Source organism: Oncorhynchus mykiss, chromosome 20 (assembly GCF_057628025.1).
Source record: "Oncorhynchus mykiss isolate SJ-2025 chromosome 20, ASM5762802v1, whole genome shotgun sequence".
NCBI lineage: Eukaryota > Metazoa > Chordata > Actinopteri > Salmoniformes > Salmonidae > Oncorhynchus > Oncorhynchus mykiss.
The window spans coordinates 12757557-12777738 of NC_143041.1; the positions used below are offsets into that span (position 1 = coordinate 12757557).

The 20182-nt window shown below is 43.4% G+C and overlaps 1 protein-coding gene across 10 annotated transcripts in view; it reads right to left on the bottom strand.

Annotated features, from left to right (window-relative positions):
• Positions 1 to 20182, bottom strand: part of shisa6b (shisa family member 6b) — a 74464-nt gene that overhangs the window by 22156 nt on the left and 32126 nt on the right. For 6 of the 10 annotated variants that reach the window (XM_021575587.3, XM_090212243.1, XM_090212242.1 and 3 more), the window contains exon 5: positions 6699 to 6737. The exons of the other annotated variants lie outside the window; for them this stretch is intronic. In XM_021575587.3, coding sequence (XP_021431262.1) covers positions 6699 to 6737 — 39 coding nt within the window. The remainder of the gene's footprint in view (positions 1 to 6698; positions 6738 to 20182) is intronic. 10 annotated transcript variants of the gene reach the window in all.

Here is a 20182-nt window from a genome sequence, read left to right on the forward strand (position 1 = left end):
CCAACCCTCAGTAATGAGGACACGCCAACCCTCAGTAATGAGGACACGCCAACCTTCAGTAATGAGGACACGCCAACCCTCAGTAATGAGGACACGCTTCCAGTTTGAAGGAGAGTCATGCTAAGGTAACCTTCAGTAATGAGAACACGCCAACCCTCAGTAATGAGAACACGCCAACCCTCAGTAATGAGAACACGCCAACCCTCAGTAATGAGAACACGCCAACCTTCAGTAATGAGAACACGCCAACCCTCAGTAATGAGAACACGCCAACCTTCAGTAATGAGGACCAACCCTCAGTAATGAGAACACGCCAACCTTCAGTAATGAGAACATGCCAACCCTCAGTAATGAGAACACGCCAACCCTCAGTAATGAGAACACTCCAACCCTCAGTAATGAGAACACTCCAACCTTCAGTAATGTGGACACGCCAACCCTCAGTAATGAGGACACGCCAACCCTCAGTAATGAGGACACGCCAACCTTCAGTAATGAGGACACGCCAACCTTCAGTAATGAGGACACGCCAACCCTCAGTAATGAGGACACGTCAACCCTCAGTAATGAGAACACTCCAACCCTCAGTAATGAGGACACGCCAACCCTCTAATGAGAACACTCCAACCCTCAGTAATGAGAACACTCCAACCCTCAGTACTGAGAACACGCAAACCTTCAGTAATGAGGACACGCCAACCTTCAGTAATGAGGACACGCCAACCCTCAGTAATGAGGACACGCCAACCCTCAGTAATGAGAACACTCCAACCCTCAGTAATGAGAACACTCCAACCCTCAGTAATGAGAACATGCCAACCTTCAGTAATGAGAACACGCCAACCCTCAGTAATGAGAACACGCCAACCCTCAGTAATGAGAACACGCCAAACTTCAGTAATGAGAACACGCCAACCCTCAGTAATGAGAACACGCCAACCTTCAGTAATGAGGACCAACCCTCAGTAATGAGAACACGCCAACCTTCAGTAATGAGAACATGCCAACCCTCAGTAATGAGAACACGCCAACCCTCAGTAATGAGAACACTCCAACCCTCAGTAATGAGAACACTCCAACCTTCAGTAATGTGGACACGCCAACCCTCAGTAATGAGGACACGCCAACCTTCAGTAATGAGGACACGCCAACCTTCAGTAATGAGGACACGCCAACCCTCAGTAATGAGGACACGTCAACCCTCAGTAATGAGAACACGCCAACCCTCTAATGAGAACACTCCAACCCTCAGTAATGAGAACACTCCAACCCTGAGTAATGAGAACACTCCAACCCTCAGTAATGAGAACACGCCAACCCTCAGTAATGAGAACACTCCAACCCTCAGTAATGAGAACACTCCAACCCTCAGTAATGAGAACACTCCAACCCTCAGTAATGAGAACACGCCAACCCTCAGTAATGAGAACACTCCAACCCTCAGTAATGAGAACACTCCAACCCTCAGTAATGAGAACACACCAACCTTCAGTAATGAGAACACTCCAACCCTCAGTAATGAGAACCCTCCAACCCTCAGTAATGAGAACACTCCAACCCTCAGTAATGAGGACACGCCAACCCTCAGTAATGAGAACACTCCAACCCTCAGTAATGAGAACACTCCAACCCTCAGTAATGAGAACACGCCAACCTTCAGTAATGAGAACACTCCAACCCTCAGTAATGAGAACACTCCAACCCTCAGTCATCAGTGTTCCCTTTGAAAAGAGAAAAACAGAAAACAAACAAGGTCATCAGTGAGCAGAGGGTGAGCAGCTGTGTATCTATCCCCTATCCCCTCTCTCTCCTCCACCCAACCCAGAGATGGGTCCCTAACATCCCCTCCAGAGCCCCTCGGGGTGCAGCAGAGTTGGTGTACGCAAACTCTTCTCCTTTCCTCCCCATACAAAAGACCGTTCGGAAACACAGTCATGCAACAACTTCCACATTCTCAGGCAATTTGAACCCTTTCACGTATACATTTTAGTTTTGGGATGATTTGGTTATCATAAGGGTATCATAATTGCCTGACTGTCTGACTATACAATTTCACTTAATATGAGTGAAAATTATAGGATGACATTTGGTGTAATTGCTCAACCCCTGCCTGATCTTTTCGTTCTAAATAATGTGCAATGACATTTTCACAGATGCATCTTCCATTTATTTTTCAGTATTTGAATAAACACGTGTGTATGTACATGCGCCTGTGCGAGAGGGTGTCAGACAAGGGGTCTCTCTATCCTATTGGCTTTGTTGACATCGAAACACTGCCAACACATCTACCCTGCCCTTCTCATCCCCTCTCCTCCCTCTCTTTTCCACCTCGCCGCGCCATGGGGCTGAGAGCCACTGTGGACTTGGCATTTAACAACTGACAAAGAGTGTTAACATTTAATCGCTAAATGTTAACTGCCAGCTTGACTCAGTACGGCGGGCGGGGAGACTTTATTTTACCAATGGATGGAACTTCTGTCTCGTTCTGCCTTCCGCTCATCCCAACAGTGGAAACAGCTTATTTCTGACCCAATTGTGGCACCAGCGATACTGGTTAGGAAGTTATATCTAATGCTGCTGCCTCCAAATGTAGACCTATAGAACTCATTTTAGACTCAGTGTGCCTAAGTCTCTGGGTGTTAGACTTAAGTACAGCCAGACTTTTATAGACTATAGGCTAATCATTTAGAACCTGACCTAGATTAACTGGTAGAAGACTATGCAAGCTGATGGGATAATTAAAGTCAGTGGGGCAAACATATTTTGTTTATAAGAGGTAATCATATACAGTAGCCTACAGGATATAGAAGGGCCAGTAATATTAGCCTGTTCTAGAATGCCATGTAAAAATCCTCCCAGCGTGAAATAGTTCCCAATCATTCTGATTGTGTTGTGATTGTGACGTCATGTTGTAAAACCTCTCCCAGCGAGAAAATGTTTCCAGTTCAATAATTGCACGTGCGTCTCTTTATGTGGATGGCTGAGCTTGTGGGGATGTTTCTCTCACACCCTCCCATAGTGCCAAAGTCTTTGTAATCGCAAAAGATCTCTCTTCACATCAACCCTCGGGACATTGACGCACGAGTCTGGGTGTTTATATGCTGACCTCACGCCTCAACAAGCTTCAATACTCCTGGCCACCATTGATTGGCAGATGTGTGAAACAAATGTGCGTGCCCACAGAGCAGTTTTTCAAGGTCGAGGAAGGGTGTGAGAGAAACATCCGGGCTGCGTTTCAAACTTATTAAAGATACACCCTCGTCCACATACCCTCATTCCCTTGGGGGAATCTCCGCGGCCATATTTGTCGTCGGTGCAAATGATTAGCCAAGCAAGGGAAGTTTGCAACGTAAGCCCCTCAGCCCTCGTTTTTAATGGAGTTTGCGAGTGTACAATTATGTTCACTTCGGGGCTTGAAACACCGCATAATTCAATTCGTGATGATTGTACATCCGCTAAGAAAAGTCTGCCAAAACTTAAAACCTCAACGTCAAGATGGAGTCAGCATACAAGTGTAAGTATAAACAAATGTAAATCAGTTAGAAATGGTGCTACTAATGCACAAACACGTCTCGTAAAGTAATGATGCTTTTGTTTGGTTAGCTTCGGAAATTGTAGAAATAAAACATTTTCCTTCTTCAGAAGTTCCAGCTAGGCCGGCTAATGTTATTTAGCTAATTAATTTGCTAGCTATCATACAGTAGGTGTATATTTAAGCAATAAGGCCCGAGGGGGTGTGGTATATAGCCAGTATACCACAGCTAAGGACTGTTCTTATGCATGACGCAATGCGGAGTACCTGGATATAGCCCTTAGCTGTGGTATATTGGCCATATACCACAATCCCCTAAGGTACCTTATTGCTTTTATAAACTGGTTACAAAGGTAATTAAAGCAGTAAAAATAAATGTTTTGTCATACCCATGGAATACCGTCTGATATCCCACGGCTGTCAGCCAATCAACATTCAGGGCTCGAACCACCCAGTTTATAACAATATATTATATATTTAATGTAAGTAGACATGCAATCATATTTGACTGTAGCACATATAAAGCACCCACAAGCTACCGGTGGCTGAAAACACAATCATCGCAGGATGAACGAGTGACGAATTTACGGGCAAGGTTGGTCCATTTAAAAAATCATTCCTTCCTCCCTCGCCTCTGTCCCAGCAAGTGTATACTCATCATACATCATGATACGTCATCAGAAGCATCCACTTAATTTAAGGGCTGAGGGAAGAGGGTGTGTCTACAACATTGAAGGTCCCCAAGAACAGTGGCCTCCATCATTCTTAAATGAAAGAAGTTTGGATCCACCAAGACTCTTCCTAGAGCTTCCCAAACTGAGCAATCAGCGGAGAAGGGCAGGGAGGTGGAGAAATTTTACATCATGACGTTACAGTCAGGTAAAAAATATGCAAGGTACTGAACCTTAATTGCTCCTGTAAGTCGCTCTGGTTTAGAGCATCTGCTAATTAACTGAAATGTAAGTGCCAGTTTTAGAATGGTAGGGAGCATTCCATTGTCAGTGTCTCATCTCTCTCAATAACCCAAAGGCATTTAAGGCTTACTTGCTGCTATAAATGCCAATCTTTGGTGACAAATGTGTGTTCATTTAGCAATATGATGGACGCTGAACAATCATCTACCAGAGTGACCCTGTGTTGTCACATTATAAGACTTAAAAAAAAAAAAAATTGTATTCTAGACCTCCGGGGCCAGAGTTTCGCTGACATTTACAGAGACCTTGAGAGACCTCACAGTCTCTCTAGACAACGCAGAAGATAATGATGTTCACCACTATGCCTTGGCTTCCTCAAATCACATGGGACCAAGAAGAATAGACAATATTTCAGGATTCAGTAAATGGAAAAAAATACCTCATCCTCATATTTTCACACCCCAACTGTTCCGTTAGAACTATACTGATCAGAAAATATAAACGCAACATGCGTACGAAGTTACTGAGTTGCAGTTCATATCATTGAATGTATTAGACCCTAATCAATGGATTTCACATGACTGGGCAGGGGCGCAGCATAGGCTGCCACTCACTTGGGAGCCAGGCCCAGCTAATCAGAATGGGTTTATCCCCACAAAAAGGGCTTTTGACAGAAATAGCCCTCGGTTTCATCAGCTGTCTGGGTGGCTGTTCTGGTGGACATTCCTGCAGTCAGCATGCCAATTGCAAGCTCCCTCAAAACTTGAGACATCTGTGGCATTGTGTTGTGTGACAAAATTGCACATTTTAGAGTAGCCTTTTATTGTCTCCAGCACAAGGTCCACCTGTGTAATAATCATGCTGTTTAATCAGCTTCTTGACATGCCACACCTGTCAGGTGGATGGATTATCTTGGCAGAGGAGAAATGCGCACAAACAGGGATATAAACAAATTTGTGCACAAAATTTGAGAGAAATAAACTTTTTGTGCGTATGGAACATTTCTGGGATCTTTTATTTCAGCTCATGAAACAAGGACCAACACTTTACATGTTGCATTTATATTTTTGTTCAGTATAATAAAGTAATATCTCTCTCTGTGTAAATTCTTTTTTACATACCAGCTCCCTCGTAGTCCTTCAGACTGTTGGTTGTGAGGACAGGAGAAGGGTTGTAGTGTCGCTAGCAAGGATAAGCACAGATTTATCTGATGTCTTCTTTAAGTAATAAGAAGTAACATCATTCAAAGCTGCCTTTATCCGTACCTCTAGAGAACTCCTCTTGGTATGTTGAGGACTGAAAGAGTCCAGGAGCATAGCACATACAAACAAACAAACAAACAAACATACATACATACATACATACATGGTATAGTACAGTAGCTAGGACCTGGGTATAAATAGTATTTTTATCCCTTCAAAGACTTAAGCTGCACTTGGTTTAGTGGAACCAATTAGATAGTCCCGAAAGTGCCAACAATACCAATCCAGTGTGCTGGGTGAGCTAAACCAAGCACACTTAATGTATTTGAGAGAAAACACTGTTTTGACACAGGCCTGATGGTACAGTAGGTTAGGAAAAGACGGACAGTATGGGACAGCTTGGGCTTATTAAGGCACAACACGATGGAATAGAAAACCACTTTACTTGTCAGGTCAACTGCAATGAAAATCATCAAGAGATTTTCTCATTTCCATTTCCACTAAGATCGCCTTATAGCCTACTAATAGTCCTTTAAAAAATATATTTTTTACGCAATAGCTCATCTTTTGATTGCCACTTTGTGGTCAGGGGTCACTGAAAGTGCCACTATGGGTTAGTTGTGCTTGAGATTTTCTCTTTGGTTGATAGACCTTGCAAATCCACTGTGGGTGAATTTAATTAAGGAATTCGCTTTTTCAAAAGTTTCACAATATGTTTGAGATATTTCAATAAGACAAGATAAACTCCTCATCTTTGCAATTGACTCGACACTGATCTAGATGGTCTGCAGCGAATGTACACAAACAGATGTCACACAAGATCCACCACACACAGTGACAGGAGCTAGAGGTCAAAGGTTAAAGGTCAGATAGAGGTCAAGGAGAGACACAGAACACTCAAGGTAAAAGTCACCGCTCACCACAGATATAGGATCAGATTACCTTAGCCCCAATCCTAGCCTAACTATTAGGAAGTTGATATAAGCTCTGACCGTGTATCAGTGGTTAGGAGCAACCTTTACCTATTCCACACACAACGGCCATTCCTACCATGGTGGCTTTGGGAGCGGACGGGCCAATGCTTTTCACCTAGAATACAGAAGGAACCAGGCACAGTAAGTAGTGGAGAGGACAGAGAGTTTACAACATATCAAACCAAGAGAGGAGAGCCAGATAGAGCAACAGAATACAGCTGAAACATCACAACATATTATATATTTTCTTTCAAATGTCACATTTGCCAATCAAATAAAGACATGGTATTGTACAGATCACTTCATATGATCACATAAGTAGAAATGAATGCGGGACATTTGATCGGCCCTTACTAAAGGTTATGCCACACACTCCAAGTAAAATACAGCTAACACCGGACTGAACACTACGCTACTAGATTAGGTAAAAGGAGGTAAAGATTGAAGGCTATATGAGTATAAACGAGATGAAATGTGAGGCAGAATGAAGGTTGGAGGAATTACGAGAGAAGAAGGGCTGCAGGTTAAAAGGATGGCAAAGAAGGTACAGATCCAATACTAGACGAGTAGAAAGGGGGAGATGAAAGAGACGAGGAGATGTAGAAGTCAGCTGTGTTCTGTACACCATGTTACCACCGAGGCGTGTGCACACACGCACGCACACCCACCCACCCACGCATGCAGGCACACGCGCATGCATGCACACACATTGTTGGGTGTGAGGGTCCAGCCATGCGAAACTTTGATCCATCATTATAGATGATGGATCAGCTCCTCATACAGGCTGCCTCCCACACAGCAACAGATACTGATATTTAAAAGAATTGGTTACAACCTTAATCTAAAATGTAATAAATAGTTGTTTTTCCTCATCAATCTACACAAAAAAAACATAATGACAAAGCAAAAACTGGTTTTTAGAAATGTTTACTAATTTATAAAAAATGATCAACTGAAATATCTCATTTACAAGTATTCAGACTCTTTACTCAGTCCTTTGTTGAAACACCTTTGCAGGCAATTACAGCCTCGAATCATCTGGGGTATGACGGTACAAGCTTGGCACACCTGTATTTTGGTAGTTTCTCCCATTCTTCTCTGCAGATCCTCTCAAGCTGTGTCAGGTTGGATGGGGAGCGTTGCTGCACAGCTATTTTCAGGTCTCTTCAGAGATGTTCGATTGGGTTCAAGTCCGGGCTCTGGCTGGGCCACTCAAGGATATTCAGAGACTTGTCCCGAAGCCACTCCTGCGATGTCTTGGCTGTGTGCTTAGGGTCGTTGTCCTGTTAGAAGGTGAACCTTGCCCCAGTCTGAGGTCCTGAGCGCTCTGGAGCAGGTTTTCATCAAGGATGTCTCTATACTTTGTTTCGTTCATCTTTGCCTCGAACCTGCCGGTCCCTGCCACTGAAAAACACCCCTGCAGCATGATGCTGCAACCACCATGCTTCACTGTAGGGATAGTGCCAGGTTTTCTCCAGATGTGACACTTGGCATTCAGGCCAAAGAGTTAAATCTTGGTTTCATCAGACCAGTTTTGGCAAACTCCAAGCGGGCTGTCATGTGCCTTTTACTGAGGAGTGGCTTCCGTCTGACCACTCTATCAAGGCCTGATTGGTGGAATTCTGCAGAGATAGTTGTCATTTTGGAAGGTTCTCCCATCTCCACAGAGGAACTCTGGAGCTCTGTCAGAGTGACCATCGGGTTCTTGGTCACCTCCCTGACCAAAGCCCTTCTCCCCCGATTGCTCAGTTTGGGAAGCTCTAGGAAGAGTCTTGGTGGATCCAAACTTCTTTCATTTAAGAATGATGGAGGCCACTGTTCTTGGGGACCTTCAATGTTGCAGACATTTTTTGGTAACATTCCCCAGATCTGTGCCTCGAAACAATTCTGTCTCGGAGCTCTACGGACAATTCCTTTGACTTCATGGCTTGATTTTTGCTCTGACATGCACTATCAATTGTGGGACCTTATATAGACAGGTGTGTACCTTTCCAAATCATGTCCAATCAATTGAATTTACCACAGGTGGGCTCCAATCAAGTTGTAGAAACATCTCAAGGTTGATCAAATGGAAACAGAATGCACCTGAGCTCAATTTCGAGTCGCATAGCAAAGGGTCTGAATACTTATGTAAATAAGGTATTTCTGTTTTTTTGTTTTTATAAATTTGCAAAAATGTGTGATTATGGGCTATTGTGTGTAGATCAATTGTAGAATAAGGCTGTAACGTAGGAAAATGTGGCAAAAGTCAAGGGGTCTGAATACTTTCCGAATGCTCTGTGGGCCTACGTTCCCCACCTCTAAATGCCTAGCAAAACACACACAAACCCACACACACACTGATTTGTTAAGTAGTTAAGTAGTAGTATGAATAAGTTACAACCCAACACAGCCCTGACCTCACTATGACCAGATACAGCCCAGAACAGGTCAGCTAGTGTGTTGCTGTGCATGCATGTGTGTTGAGGTAGGAAGGTACATTAATAATACAGACGTACAAACGCTTTAAGTGACTTGAAGCCTTGACCTAAAGAGCTAATGGAATGCTATGGCCCGATGTCTAACACACTGAAATCAGTTTGAGATGTGGAAAGCCAAAGAGAGATACAGATATCCAGCACGGTACCCTATTTCCTATTGTGCACTACTTTTCACCAGAACCTTATTGGTATGGATCTACAGTACATGTAAGACATTGTCCGTGTCCCAAATAGCACTTTATTCTCTATGTAGTGACCTGGTTAAAAGTAGTGCACTACATACAGTAGGTAATACATTTGGGTTGCAGATTTGGACTTATATGTACTTCCATATTTATATTTACTACATTAGAGACATTCTGTTCAATACTAAATGGATTGTATTGATTATGCCATGTCTATTCGTGGCTAACTTCTGTTCATTGACAGTTTAAAAGAATGATGCCCCTTTGGGTCACATTGTTTAACGATCTGTATCCTTTGTTTCACCTATATCTACTGCTGACAGGTAGGGAGAGATGATGTCATTCACAAGTCAATGGTCAATGGGTTCATTCCGATTGGCAGCTTTGGCTGACTCTTTAGTCTTGGGTTTTTGGCCGTGTGTACACTTCAGTACAGGGAGTCTATAGCTGCACCACAACGAACCAAACAAACCCACTGGGGGGGAAAAAAACTGATTGCAGAGGCGTCATTCACCCCAGAGATCTGAGGGGACAAAAAGTATGTGAGGATGGCTGTGGGGTGGTCCGAAGGGAAGCTAGGCCTCCCCGACCGTAAGTTGGACAATTTTGCATTTTTCAAACACGTGAAACAGCTTTTTCCTTCAATCTAGAGCCATAAGCATTATGCTTAATACTATGAACTCTTGAGCTGTATCCTGGTGGTTGTTGATTTAAAGTAACTGGATATGCTTCTCTGCTTCTGCTTCTCTGCTTCTCTGCTTCTCTGCTTCTGCTTCTGCTTCTGCTTCTGCTTCTGCTTCTGCTTCTTTGCTTCTGCTTCTGCTTCTCTGCTTCTCTGCTTCTGCTTCTCTGCTTCTCTGCTTCTCTGTTTCTGCTTCTGCTTCTGCTTCTCTGCTTCTCTGCTTCTGCTTCTGCTTCTCTGCTTCTGCTTCTGCTTCTCTGCTTCTCTGCTTCTGCTTCTCTGCTTCTGCTTCTTTGCTTCTGCTTCTGCTTCTCTGCTTCTCTGCTTCTGCTTCTCTGCTTCTCTGCTTCTCTGTTTCTGCTTCTGCTTCTGCTTCTCTGCTTCTCTGCTTCTGCTTCTGCTTCTCTGCTTCTACTTCTGCTTCTCTGCTTCTCTGCTTCTCTGCTTCTCTGCTTCTGCTTCTGCTTCTGCTTCTGCTTCTGCTTCTTTGCTTCTGCTTCTGCTTCTCTGCTTCTCTGCTTCTGCTTCTGCTTCTGCTTCTGCTTCTTTGCTTCTGCTTCTGCTTCTCTGCTTCTCTGCTTCTGCTTCTCTGCTTCTCTGCTTCTCTGCTTCTGCTTCTGCTTCTGCTTCTGCTTCTCTGCTTCTGCTTTTTTGCTTCTCTGCTTCTCTGCTTCTCTGCTTCTCTGCTTCTGCTAAAATCTTGGTGAAAGATTGAAAGGAATGTGAGACTTATGTACTTGCTTATGTACTTGCTTTTCTAAAGTCTACCAAACTTGCCAGCAGACATGCCAGCTAAGATAGTTAGACTAGCTAGATACTCTAAATTCATTGATACCCTGAAATGGCAGCTTGGTAGCTAGTTATAAGAGTGGGACATTGGGAACAACAACAACAACAACTATTTTAAACAGGACAAATCTGAGGAGGCACATAGTCCTGTTCCTCCTTAGGGCATGAGGCCTCTGACTGGTTGAATCAACGCGGTTTCAACATCATTTCAATAAAGCAATTCAATGTGATGACATTGAATCAACATGGAAAACTGATTGGATTTGCAAATAGTCATCAAGTCAGGGAGACATTTCAAAATGATTTTTTTTCTTTTTAATTCACACTAGTTGACAACTCAACCAAATGTAAATCAACGCTAGACGCTGAAATGACACCTGTGCCAATGGGACTGCAGTGAATGCTATCGTGACTAAAGCAACAGAGATGTCACCGCCCTGAGGGAGACCCTCAAATGGCCAGCCTAGCTTGTCTACCGTCAGTGAGAGCCAATGTTTGCGAAGATTTTCATTTAGATTTGTGCTCAGGGTAAATACTTCTACAATGGCCCTGGTGTGTTACTCCAGTCTGCTACTCCGGTCTCCGCAGCAACATCCCAATAAGTCTGATTAAATCAATGAGCTGGAGTTAGCCTGCCTGGAGGTCATTTCAAGAACAAATGTGTGGCTTTTTGCAAAACACACACAGATAAAGGACGATTGGAGAGCTAGAATAACATTAAAAATGCTTCTCTCCCTCCACATCGCTTCTCCCTTTCCCTTCTACCTTTCCTCCTCCCTTCCCAACCTTGCTATTTTCATTCCTCTCATCTCTCTCCTTTCTTCCTTTCTCGCCTCTGCCTCTCTCTCCTCCCCTCTCTCTTTCATTTATCACTCTTCAAAGTTCAGTCAGTTTGTTCTGTGTGAGCAACACTCGAGAGTCATTCAGCATATAGCATAATCAATTGGCACGGTGTTTCTTCTCTCCATCTCTCTCTGTCTCTCCCGCTCTCTCTCTGGTATAACAGAAAACAGGCTGGGACTGGGTGTGATGTCATGTACTGCATGTGTGAGTGAGTGTTTGTGTTCCTGCTTCCCTGCTGAGTGCGTTGGGCTGTTATCGCTCCCTCTGATATCTCATTACATTACATAACAAATCTGCCTGATAGCTAGCATTATCATCCTCCTACAGCACCAGAAGCCATGCGAGATGATTACATTCTTAATAGCGTCATATGTCTTTGATTTTTTTAAAACACCACCTATGCAGGTGTGTTGGTAGGACTCATATCACACCTGGGATTTGAGTCTCCTGTGGCACAGGTGAAAGAACGCATTGAACCAATACAGAAGAACAGCAGTAGAAAGGATGTATTGGATGTATTTGGATGGGCTTGAAGGATGGGATGGGCTTGAAGGTTTCAGTAAAAGATTTAGCTGCTTCGGAGCTCCCATAAAGAACAAATACCAGCCACTGATCCCTACTGTGTAGCTTATGCAAATCATACAAAGATACAGTCGATTTACAGAGGTTTGGAAGTGTGGTGCTAAATATGCATGTTAAACTGATACAGTGGTTTGGGATCAGTCAGGCATCAAAGCGGATTGTGTTGGTGATAATTAACAGCAGCACAGAGCAAATGTGTTGTCAGAGTTTACCAGTCTGCTCTGAAACAAGCTTTCTTCATTAACTCTCCATCTAGCAGCAATCCCCCAAGCACAAATAGAAGACAGAGAGCAAGAGAGAGAGAGAGAGAGAGAGAGAGACAGAGAGAGAGACAGAGAGAGAGAGAGAGAGAGACAGAGAGAGAGACAGAGAGAGAGAGAGAGAGAGAGAGAGAGAGAGAGAGAGAGAGAGAGAAAGAGAGAGAGAGAGAGAGAGAGGGGTGGGGATAGAGAGAGAGAAAAAATATATTAAGGTAAGTAGAGAGGGAGAGCGAGATTCGCTAAAAATGTAGGGTGATCAAAGTGAGAAATGCTGTTTTAATTCCTGGAATCATATCGTCCTGTCGACAAGCTCATTACAGAGAAACACTGCTGCAGGAGAGAGATGGGGAGGGAGAGCGAGAAATAGAGACAAGTAGAGCGCAAGAGAAAAACAAGCAACTGAAACCCACAGATGAGGCCGACAATACAGATGCTGTAAAATGGCAGGACAATAATGCTCTCTCAAATGGAAGGACTATAATGCTCTCTCAAGCATCAATCTGTGGGAAGACTCTCTTTGGCCAGTCGAGGAAGTTTCATTTGAGGGGCTTTGACCTCTGATCTGTTCAGATATGCAGTACAAACATCTCTGTACCGTTTACAGTACATACAGTTTTAACGTACCCAGCCGTGCTGCTAAGACCTGAATGATACAACATTTGAGATGATGATGATACACATCTCTCTCTCTCTCTCTCTCTCTTTCATTCTCTCATTCTCTCTCTGTGTGTGATCTCTGATGTGATCTCTGATGTGTTATGGACAAATAACTTCTCACACCATGGCAGAGAGCCAGCCACCTCTGGGAATATTCCCATTTCACGTCATGCTTGACATGCTTTACATTTCAATGTAATTGGAGATCACATCCGGATTCAAACCACAGTAGTTTCCTTAAATGACCCCCCTACTCACTGCAATCACAACAGTGTTGTCAGGCAAACTAATAGGCCACTGTTTTGACATGTTATGTAATGCTTTCGCTTTCGCATTGGCTAAACAAGTCACACAAACACACTGGTTGGTTTCTTTTGTTTCCCATTCTCTCCTTCCACTGTACAATCAAACCCAGCAGGAGTCTCAGTATCCAGTCTCCTGCCAACACACAGAGCTAATTCCAAATGCATTAATGATCAGACTAGGACAATACTGTTAACAAAGGCAAACGGTGTGGGTGTGCTGTCTGTGTCAGGGAGAAAAACACGCGCTTTTCACAGTTGACTGTCAGTCGTTTGCTAAGATAAAGGCTTCTTTAAGCCTGACAGGGTATGGAAGACCCTGGTTGCAATTGAATTATGATTTTGTCAAGAGTGGTACAAAAGAGACATAAGAATTCAGTGTCATGCCTTGTGGGAGGATTGGTGAGTTAATAAAACAAACAAAAAACAAAACAAATCGTTTCCACAAAAGAATTAGAATCTGGATGTATTCATCAAGAGTTGTCCTCTGGCCGATGGGTGAGTGAGGGAGGAAAAACAACAGAGCTTGTTGAATATTTCTCCAGAGGCTTCTTTGTGTTGTTCGTACCACTGATCTGGGTATTGGGGAGAAAAGCCTCTAACCTTCCACGACCTCCAGATGTCCCTCTGGCGTTGCTATTTTCATTCACTTTTGTTTTGCTTCTTGACAAATTTGGGATTTTCATAAGTTCAAAAGGGTGACCTGACTATGAAATTACAAATAACACTCAAAGTCACGTTACTTTTGATGAGCAGCATGTCCCCTTAAGAGCCTTGCCCTCTTGGCTCTACGCATCACCGAACATTCAAAAGCTATAACCGTACCCGACAATTTGCCATGGGTACTTTGGGTGTTGGGCGAGACAAATTTGAATAATGATTAAGGGCATTTAATCTACCTCGGCCCCAATTGATATGCCAATCACACTGGTGAATCTAGTAAACCATGTCAGTCAGTCAGCCTCCAGCGGGAGGGGGGGGGGGGGGGGGGGAGAGGAGGGGAGGGGAGGGGAGAGGAGGCCCAAGGACAGAGCTCCTTTCAGTATCCCTTTAATTACTGCTGGCAGCGGCAGCCATAATGACCCAGAGTCATTGAGAATCAGTGAGCAGCCCAGGGCTACGGACCAGAACAGTAGCATTTCAAACCGTTACAACTTTATCAACATTTCAGAAGAGTGCCACAAGCTAAAGCGCCAGCCTTGATCAGAGCATAGTAGATTAGCGTCAGGTGTCAATGGTTCATGAGATGAACTTTATGAGGAGCACATCATGAGCAGATCCTAATGTTGCGCTGTGAGTCACCATCTGTTTACTCATAGGGGAGAACACATGCAGACACACACACCACAGGGGAACTGTAGTGGTAATGCTAATCCTGATGTTATATTGCCATCAGTGGAGGGATGAAAATTAATTAAAGCATCTTAATCAATGCCATGTTTGCCTCCTTCAGTCTGTGATGATGATCCACTCTAAACCACCTCCCGGTGCTGACAGACTGAATTAACCTTCTGAACCTTAAAAAACATCCTGTAAGTACCAAAACGCATGACTCACTTTGTCAAAAATATAGTTCGGAGAGGGTAACGTTTTGAAGTTCTGGCTAGATAATTGGTTCTAACCTCTACGAGCAATCAATATATAGTGTGTAGTGAGAGGCTGAGGGGCTGAGGTGAGGGGTGTCACCATGGGGGGCCAGGGAAATGCCTGCCAGATTCTCACTACCATCCAATTTACTGTAGTAATATCCCTGTAGAATTAATTTCCCGAAAAATAGAGCCAATTTGTTCTGAAATGAGTAATCTACACGGCGAATGCAAGGAATCCTAAATCGTGCGTTAAATTTGTTTTAGCAGAAGACCTCCAGTTCCATGATTTTATAGAACTCTAGTTTTGTCTTTCTTGTATCTAGAAGTGTCGTACAAAATGGATGTGCCTAGGCCTATGTCTTCGTGTCTTTTGTGTGTTCTTACAACTCTCATTCTGAATGCACTCTTCCAAATAGACTAGACGTTGATTTTTCTCCTATTAAATGGGAAATACACATACTACTGCCCTTGAAATATCAACAATGGAACGATACCCGTTGAAACTATTCAAAATCACTCAGTTAGCCAAGACGAGTGATTGTCAAACGTGAAGAAATCGCTCAAGAAGAAGGAATATATCAATCGGAAACCAGCCATCGTTCTCTGTCTTTTTCTTTATCCTCTCTCTTTTTCTTTATCCTCGCTCTCTCTCTCTTGCCAAGAGGAAGAAAAATAACCCTGTGGCTTAAATAAAATGAAGTACATATTCTCTTCACACCGAAATCCCACGGAGATAACACAAACATTTACTCAGCCAGAGCCATGACATAAACAACTTCACATATTCAATATTTGTAAACAATGAGACAATCTTATTCCGGCTCCCCTCGGTGGTGATAATGATACTCTTCAAGACAATGGTTAGTCAAGGACGCCTGTTACAGTAGTGTTTATTTCAACCAAACATTTTTTACTGAAAATGTATTCTGACAGTTTTCTTTGAAGAGTTAGATTTTCTGTTGATGCAAGTGAAATATTTGTTATTGCTTTATGGAATACACTGTCTGCAAGTAAATATTGTAACTTAACTTTGATCTGTGTATCTGATTTAACAAGAAGAGTCCTTTCCCAGTGAGAACCAGAAATGTCCACATACTGTAGGTTTCCCTTAAGACAAACACAAATCCTTCCAACAAACCCCAGTCAGATCTGTCAAAAACACGAGCTACAATGGGCCTCTGTGAGTATATATAACTATTATGTTCAGTAGAAACTCTTTCTTTCTTTCTTTCTTTCTCTCTCCCTCTCTCCCTCTCTCTCTCTCTCTCTCTCTCTCTCTCTCTCTCTCTCTCCCTCCCTCACACTCTCTCTCTCTCTCTCTTCTCTCTCTCTCTCTCTCTCTCCCTCTCTCTCTCTCTCTCTCTCTCCCTCTCTCTCTCTCTCTCTCTCTCTCTCTCTCTCCCTCTCTCTCTCTCTCTCTCTCTCTCTCTCCTCTCTCTCTCTCTCTCTCTCTCTCTCTCTCTCTCTCTCTCTCTCTCTCTCTCTCTCTTTCCCTCTCCCTCTCTCTCTCTCTCTCTCTCTCTCTCTCTCTCTCCCTCTCTCTCTCTCTCTCCCTCCCTCCCCCGGGGCGTCATATTTCACATTGGCATGCATTCAGTCAAATGAAGGGAAGGCAGTTTGATATATGGAGGGGCTCCAGAGATGAAGCATGTCCCCCGTGATTGCTCCCACAGCCATTACTCACATAGCCCGGTGATTACAGAGACTACATCCCAAATGGCACCCTATTCCCTATATAGTGCACGACTCTTGACCAGGGCATAGAGCTCTGGTCAAAAGTCGTGCACTATGTAGGGAATAGGGTGACATTTTGGATGCACCTGAGTCTGTGGCTTGACTGCAGGCTAACTGCAGGAGTTGACGGCCATGCCCAGCCTCATGAGGGAGCAGTCTCCACGGAGAGAGACCCAACAACAGCGGTTCACTGGTGATCTTTGACTGCCAGTCTCAATCAATGGGGAGTTATAATGGATAATGTACAAAGCTATCAATCACCTTGTAGAGGGGAAGGCAATGGGAGGGATCTATGCAGAGCAGCATTGAGAGGTGTTCCTCCAAGACAATATACTGTAGCAGTAAACAAATGGGATGTTTAAAGTGCAGAGGAAATGTATTTGTATGAACCAGTATACTGATGAGACTCGCAGCCTTCCCTTACATACAGCAATAGAACGACCTGTTGGGGGAGGGAAGTGGTTTTGTGTATTACTTTTCATAAGCACTTTGACATGTCAAGTGATCTTTTGGTATTTGACATTGCAGCTACAGCAGCACAACAACAACGTTACTGGCATCATGACATGTCAGCCTATTTCTCTTTGAAAAGGTTAAGTTGTACCCCACACATTCCTACCGCTAGTTAAACAGTCCATTAAGCAAGCATTAGCGACACAGCATTTTGTTACTGGTCAAAAAACCAGAGTACATTACACAATAATATATGCAGCAGTCTGCTTTCAAGTACCCATTTAGTAGAATCTCTATTGCACAATTTACAAATGAGACTACATATCTGTACAAGTTCGTTTTGTGCCTGCAAATAATATTCAGCAAACGGACAGTAAATTCCTTGTAACCATGGGCAGGAAGAGCTGCAGTAATCATTTGGTAAATTAATTACTACACTGATTTACCTGTCTGAGAACACAACTCCTGCATATAGAATGATAATAGTACTCATAAAAAAGCCGACTAGGTTTCACCCCGTCTACATGGTAGGATTAGGTACATACAGTATTGGTTTAAGAAAAGAGGTACTTTGTGACGGCTTACATGCTGACCAGACCGGACACGTCGCGTGCGCGAGTGTCGCAAAATAAATGTAGAAATCCATGTTATTCAATTATTGCACCCACACTGCTCGCGCGCGCCAACGAGCGTCCGCGACACCAAGGGCTAAAATAGGAGTCGTTCCTATTTCTGACGCTGATCGCGTTGAAAGTCCTCTCCTCATTGGTTTATAGAAGCAGGTACCCACGTGCCATCTCCTCATTGGTTATACCCACGTGGGTGATTGAAAGATGAACTTTGTTGCCGGTTGTCGTGGTAATACAATGAAAGTTGAGATGCCGATCACCATAGAAGTACAAAGATGAAAAAGCCTGGAAGGAGGAGAGATGACTAGAAACGATTCGGTTGGCCGTTTTATGTGTAGATTAATTGTCGGAGTAGAGGTCCTTGTGCATTTCAGGTAAAATAACAACTCAATGTTTATATCCCAGGACAAATTAGCTAGCAACAGCAAGCTAGCTAAATAGGACAAATTAACGTTAGCTAGCAAGTGCAAGCTAGCTAGCTAAATTGCAATACATGTTTAATGCTTTTCGACCTGTCCACAAATTAATGTCATTGGTTCAGAGTTTGTTTTGATATTTTAACCTGTGTGTCGTGATCGCCTTTGGTGTGGGGGGGGCAAAATAAATGTATGCACGATAGCGCACGGTGGCGCACCCGCGCAGCCGGTTTGGGTTTCGTGTTATGCTGCAGCCTCCTAGCAGGACAGTCTCTATTCAGTGAGGAATGGGTTGCTACACTACTACTGTACTGTATGGCCTCATCAGTCCCAGTCAAACTGCACGGTCAAATTCAATTAGAGCAAATTAGACAACATTAGTTATGCCCTATTAAATTATTAGGGGAAAGTCATATCAAAGAATGGTTACATAATCTTTTTTTTTTCTCATATTCTTTCCCTTTTTTCTTTACAATGACATCTTTAACCACATCTGGCCAACCTTAAATGTGGGTGAACACTCCATCCTATATATGTCAGGAAATGCCCATAATTGGATTAAATGTTCAAAATGCAGAATCATAGATGGCCACCTCAGGTGATTAAAACTTCCGATGTTCCCTAATGAGTGGAGATAACTAAAGCTGGTTGAGCCCTTTCAGAAATAGGTCATGACCTTGGTTAGTCCCCCACTGAATGCCCAAACGAAAACAACTCTTATTGGAGGGATTATGCATTATGTAAGCTCTTTGAGAGGATACTAATTGTCTGTTAATAACAGTTCACTACCACAATATGTCAGAATGATGCGCGTCATGGACTTTGAGATCATCTTTTCAGGGGCAGTAATTTATACAGTAGCTAGATAGCGTAGCATCTCCGATGCTCCGCGGCGAGCCCACTGTGAGCCTCTGGAAACAGCTCCAGCTAGCGGGCTCATGAACGAGCTAACAGGCCGGCAGTTAATGAGCCCCAAGCAATCCAAACATCATCACTCCAGACATCATCCCCCAGAAACACTTTACATTTTTGTGACTACATTTCCCAGGGGGCAGCTGCATGACTGATTCTTCCCAGTTTAATTTAATGCTCTCTTGCTTCCCTAGATTGCTTTATCTGCCAGACAAAACCAGCGAGGCTATGGAGACACTCAAACTCAATCCTCAGATGAAGCCTGTTTTATTTTCTCTCTCCCATGAGCTGACTAAGAAACGATGCTCCACGAGACAGCGGGACAAGATTTTCACATCCAGCTGTTAATAATAAAACATTTTTAAAAAGTCTGGAGAGAAAAACATTTTTCAAAACTTTGAAGCAGTATTGCAGCATCAACTTTTCTCTGTTAAAGCTAAACTTTAACCAGCACTTAGAAATAGCTGAATTTCAGACACTAAAAAAAGATAGAATACTAATTAACTATGGTGTATTACTAATTTATGCCACCTGTGCATACCAATTGAACTAAATGTGAGGCCCTGAATAATGCAAAACCTGCTTTTGCAGGCATAGAGAGAGTTGCCAACTTTACACTATTCCCGCCCTCGACGTCCCTGTCTTTGTCTCTTAGCTAAGGCTAAAGCACAGAACCACACTTCTTAAAACGATCCCATAATGCAAAGACTTTGGAGAAATTATAATTATAGGCTACAGGGAAAGTTCACAGAGTCTGTGACTCACCTATGGAATGAAGGTCAGACTATACGTGTTTTCGTCGAATCACAGATCTAGGGTCAGATTACCTTAGCCCCAAACCTAACCTTAACCATTAGTTGGATAGAAAAAATACCTCTCTCTGAATCCGTTAGAGGCAATTTCTTCTACCAGCTCCCTGTTTCCCATTACATTACATCTCTGTAAGTGAGACACGTAACAGGCCAGGGCTGAGAATGAGTCTGATGTGATATTGATAGTGTTGCTCCAGTCAGCTTGGCCGGTCGATGCTTTCAGGAGACAGATCAA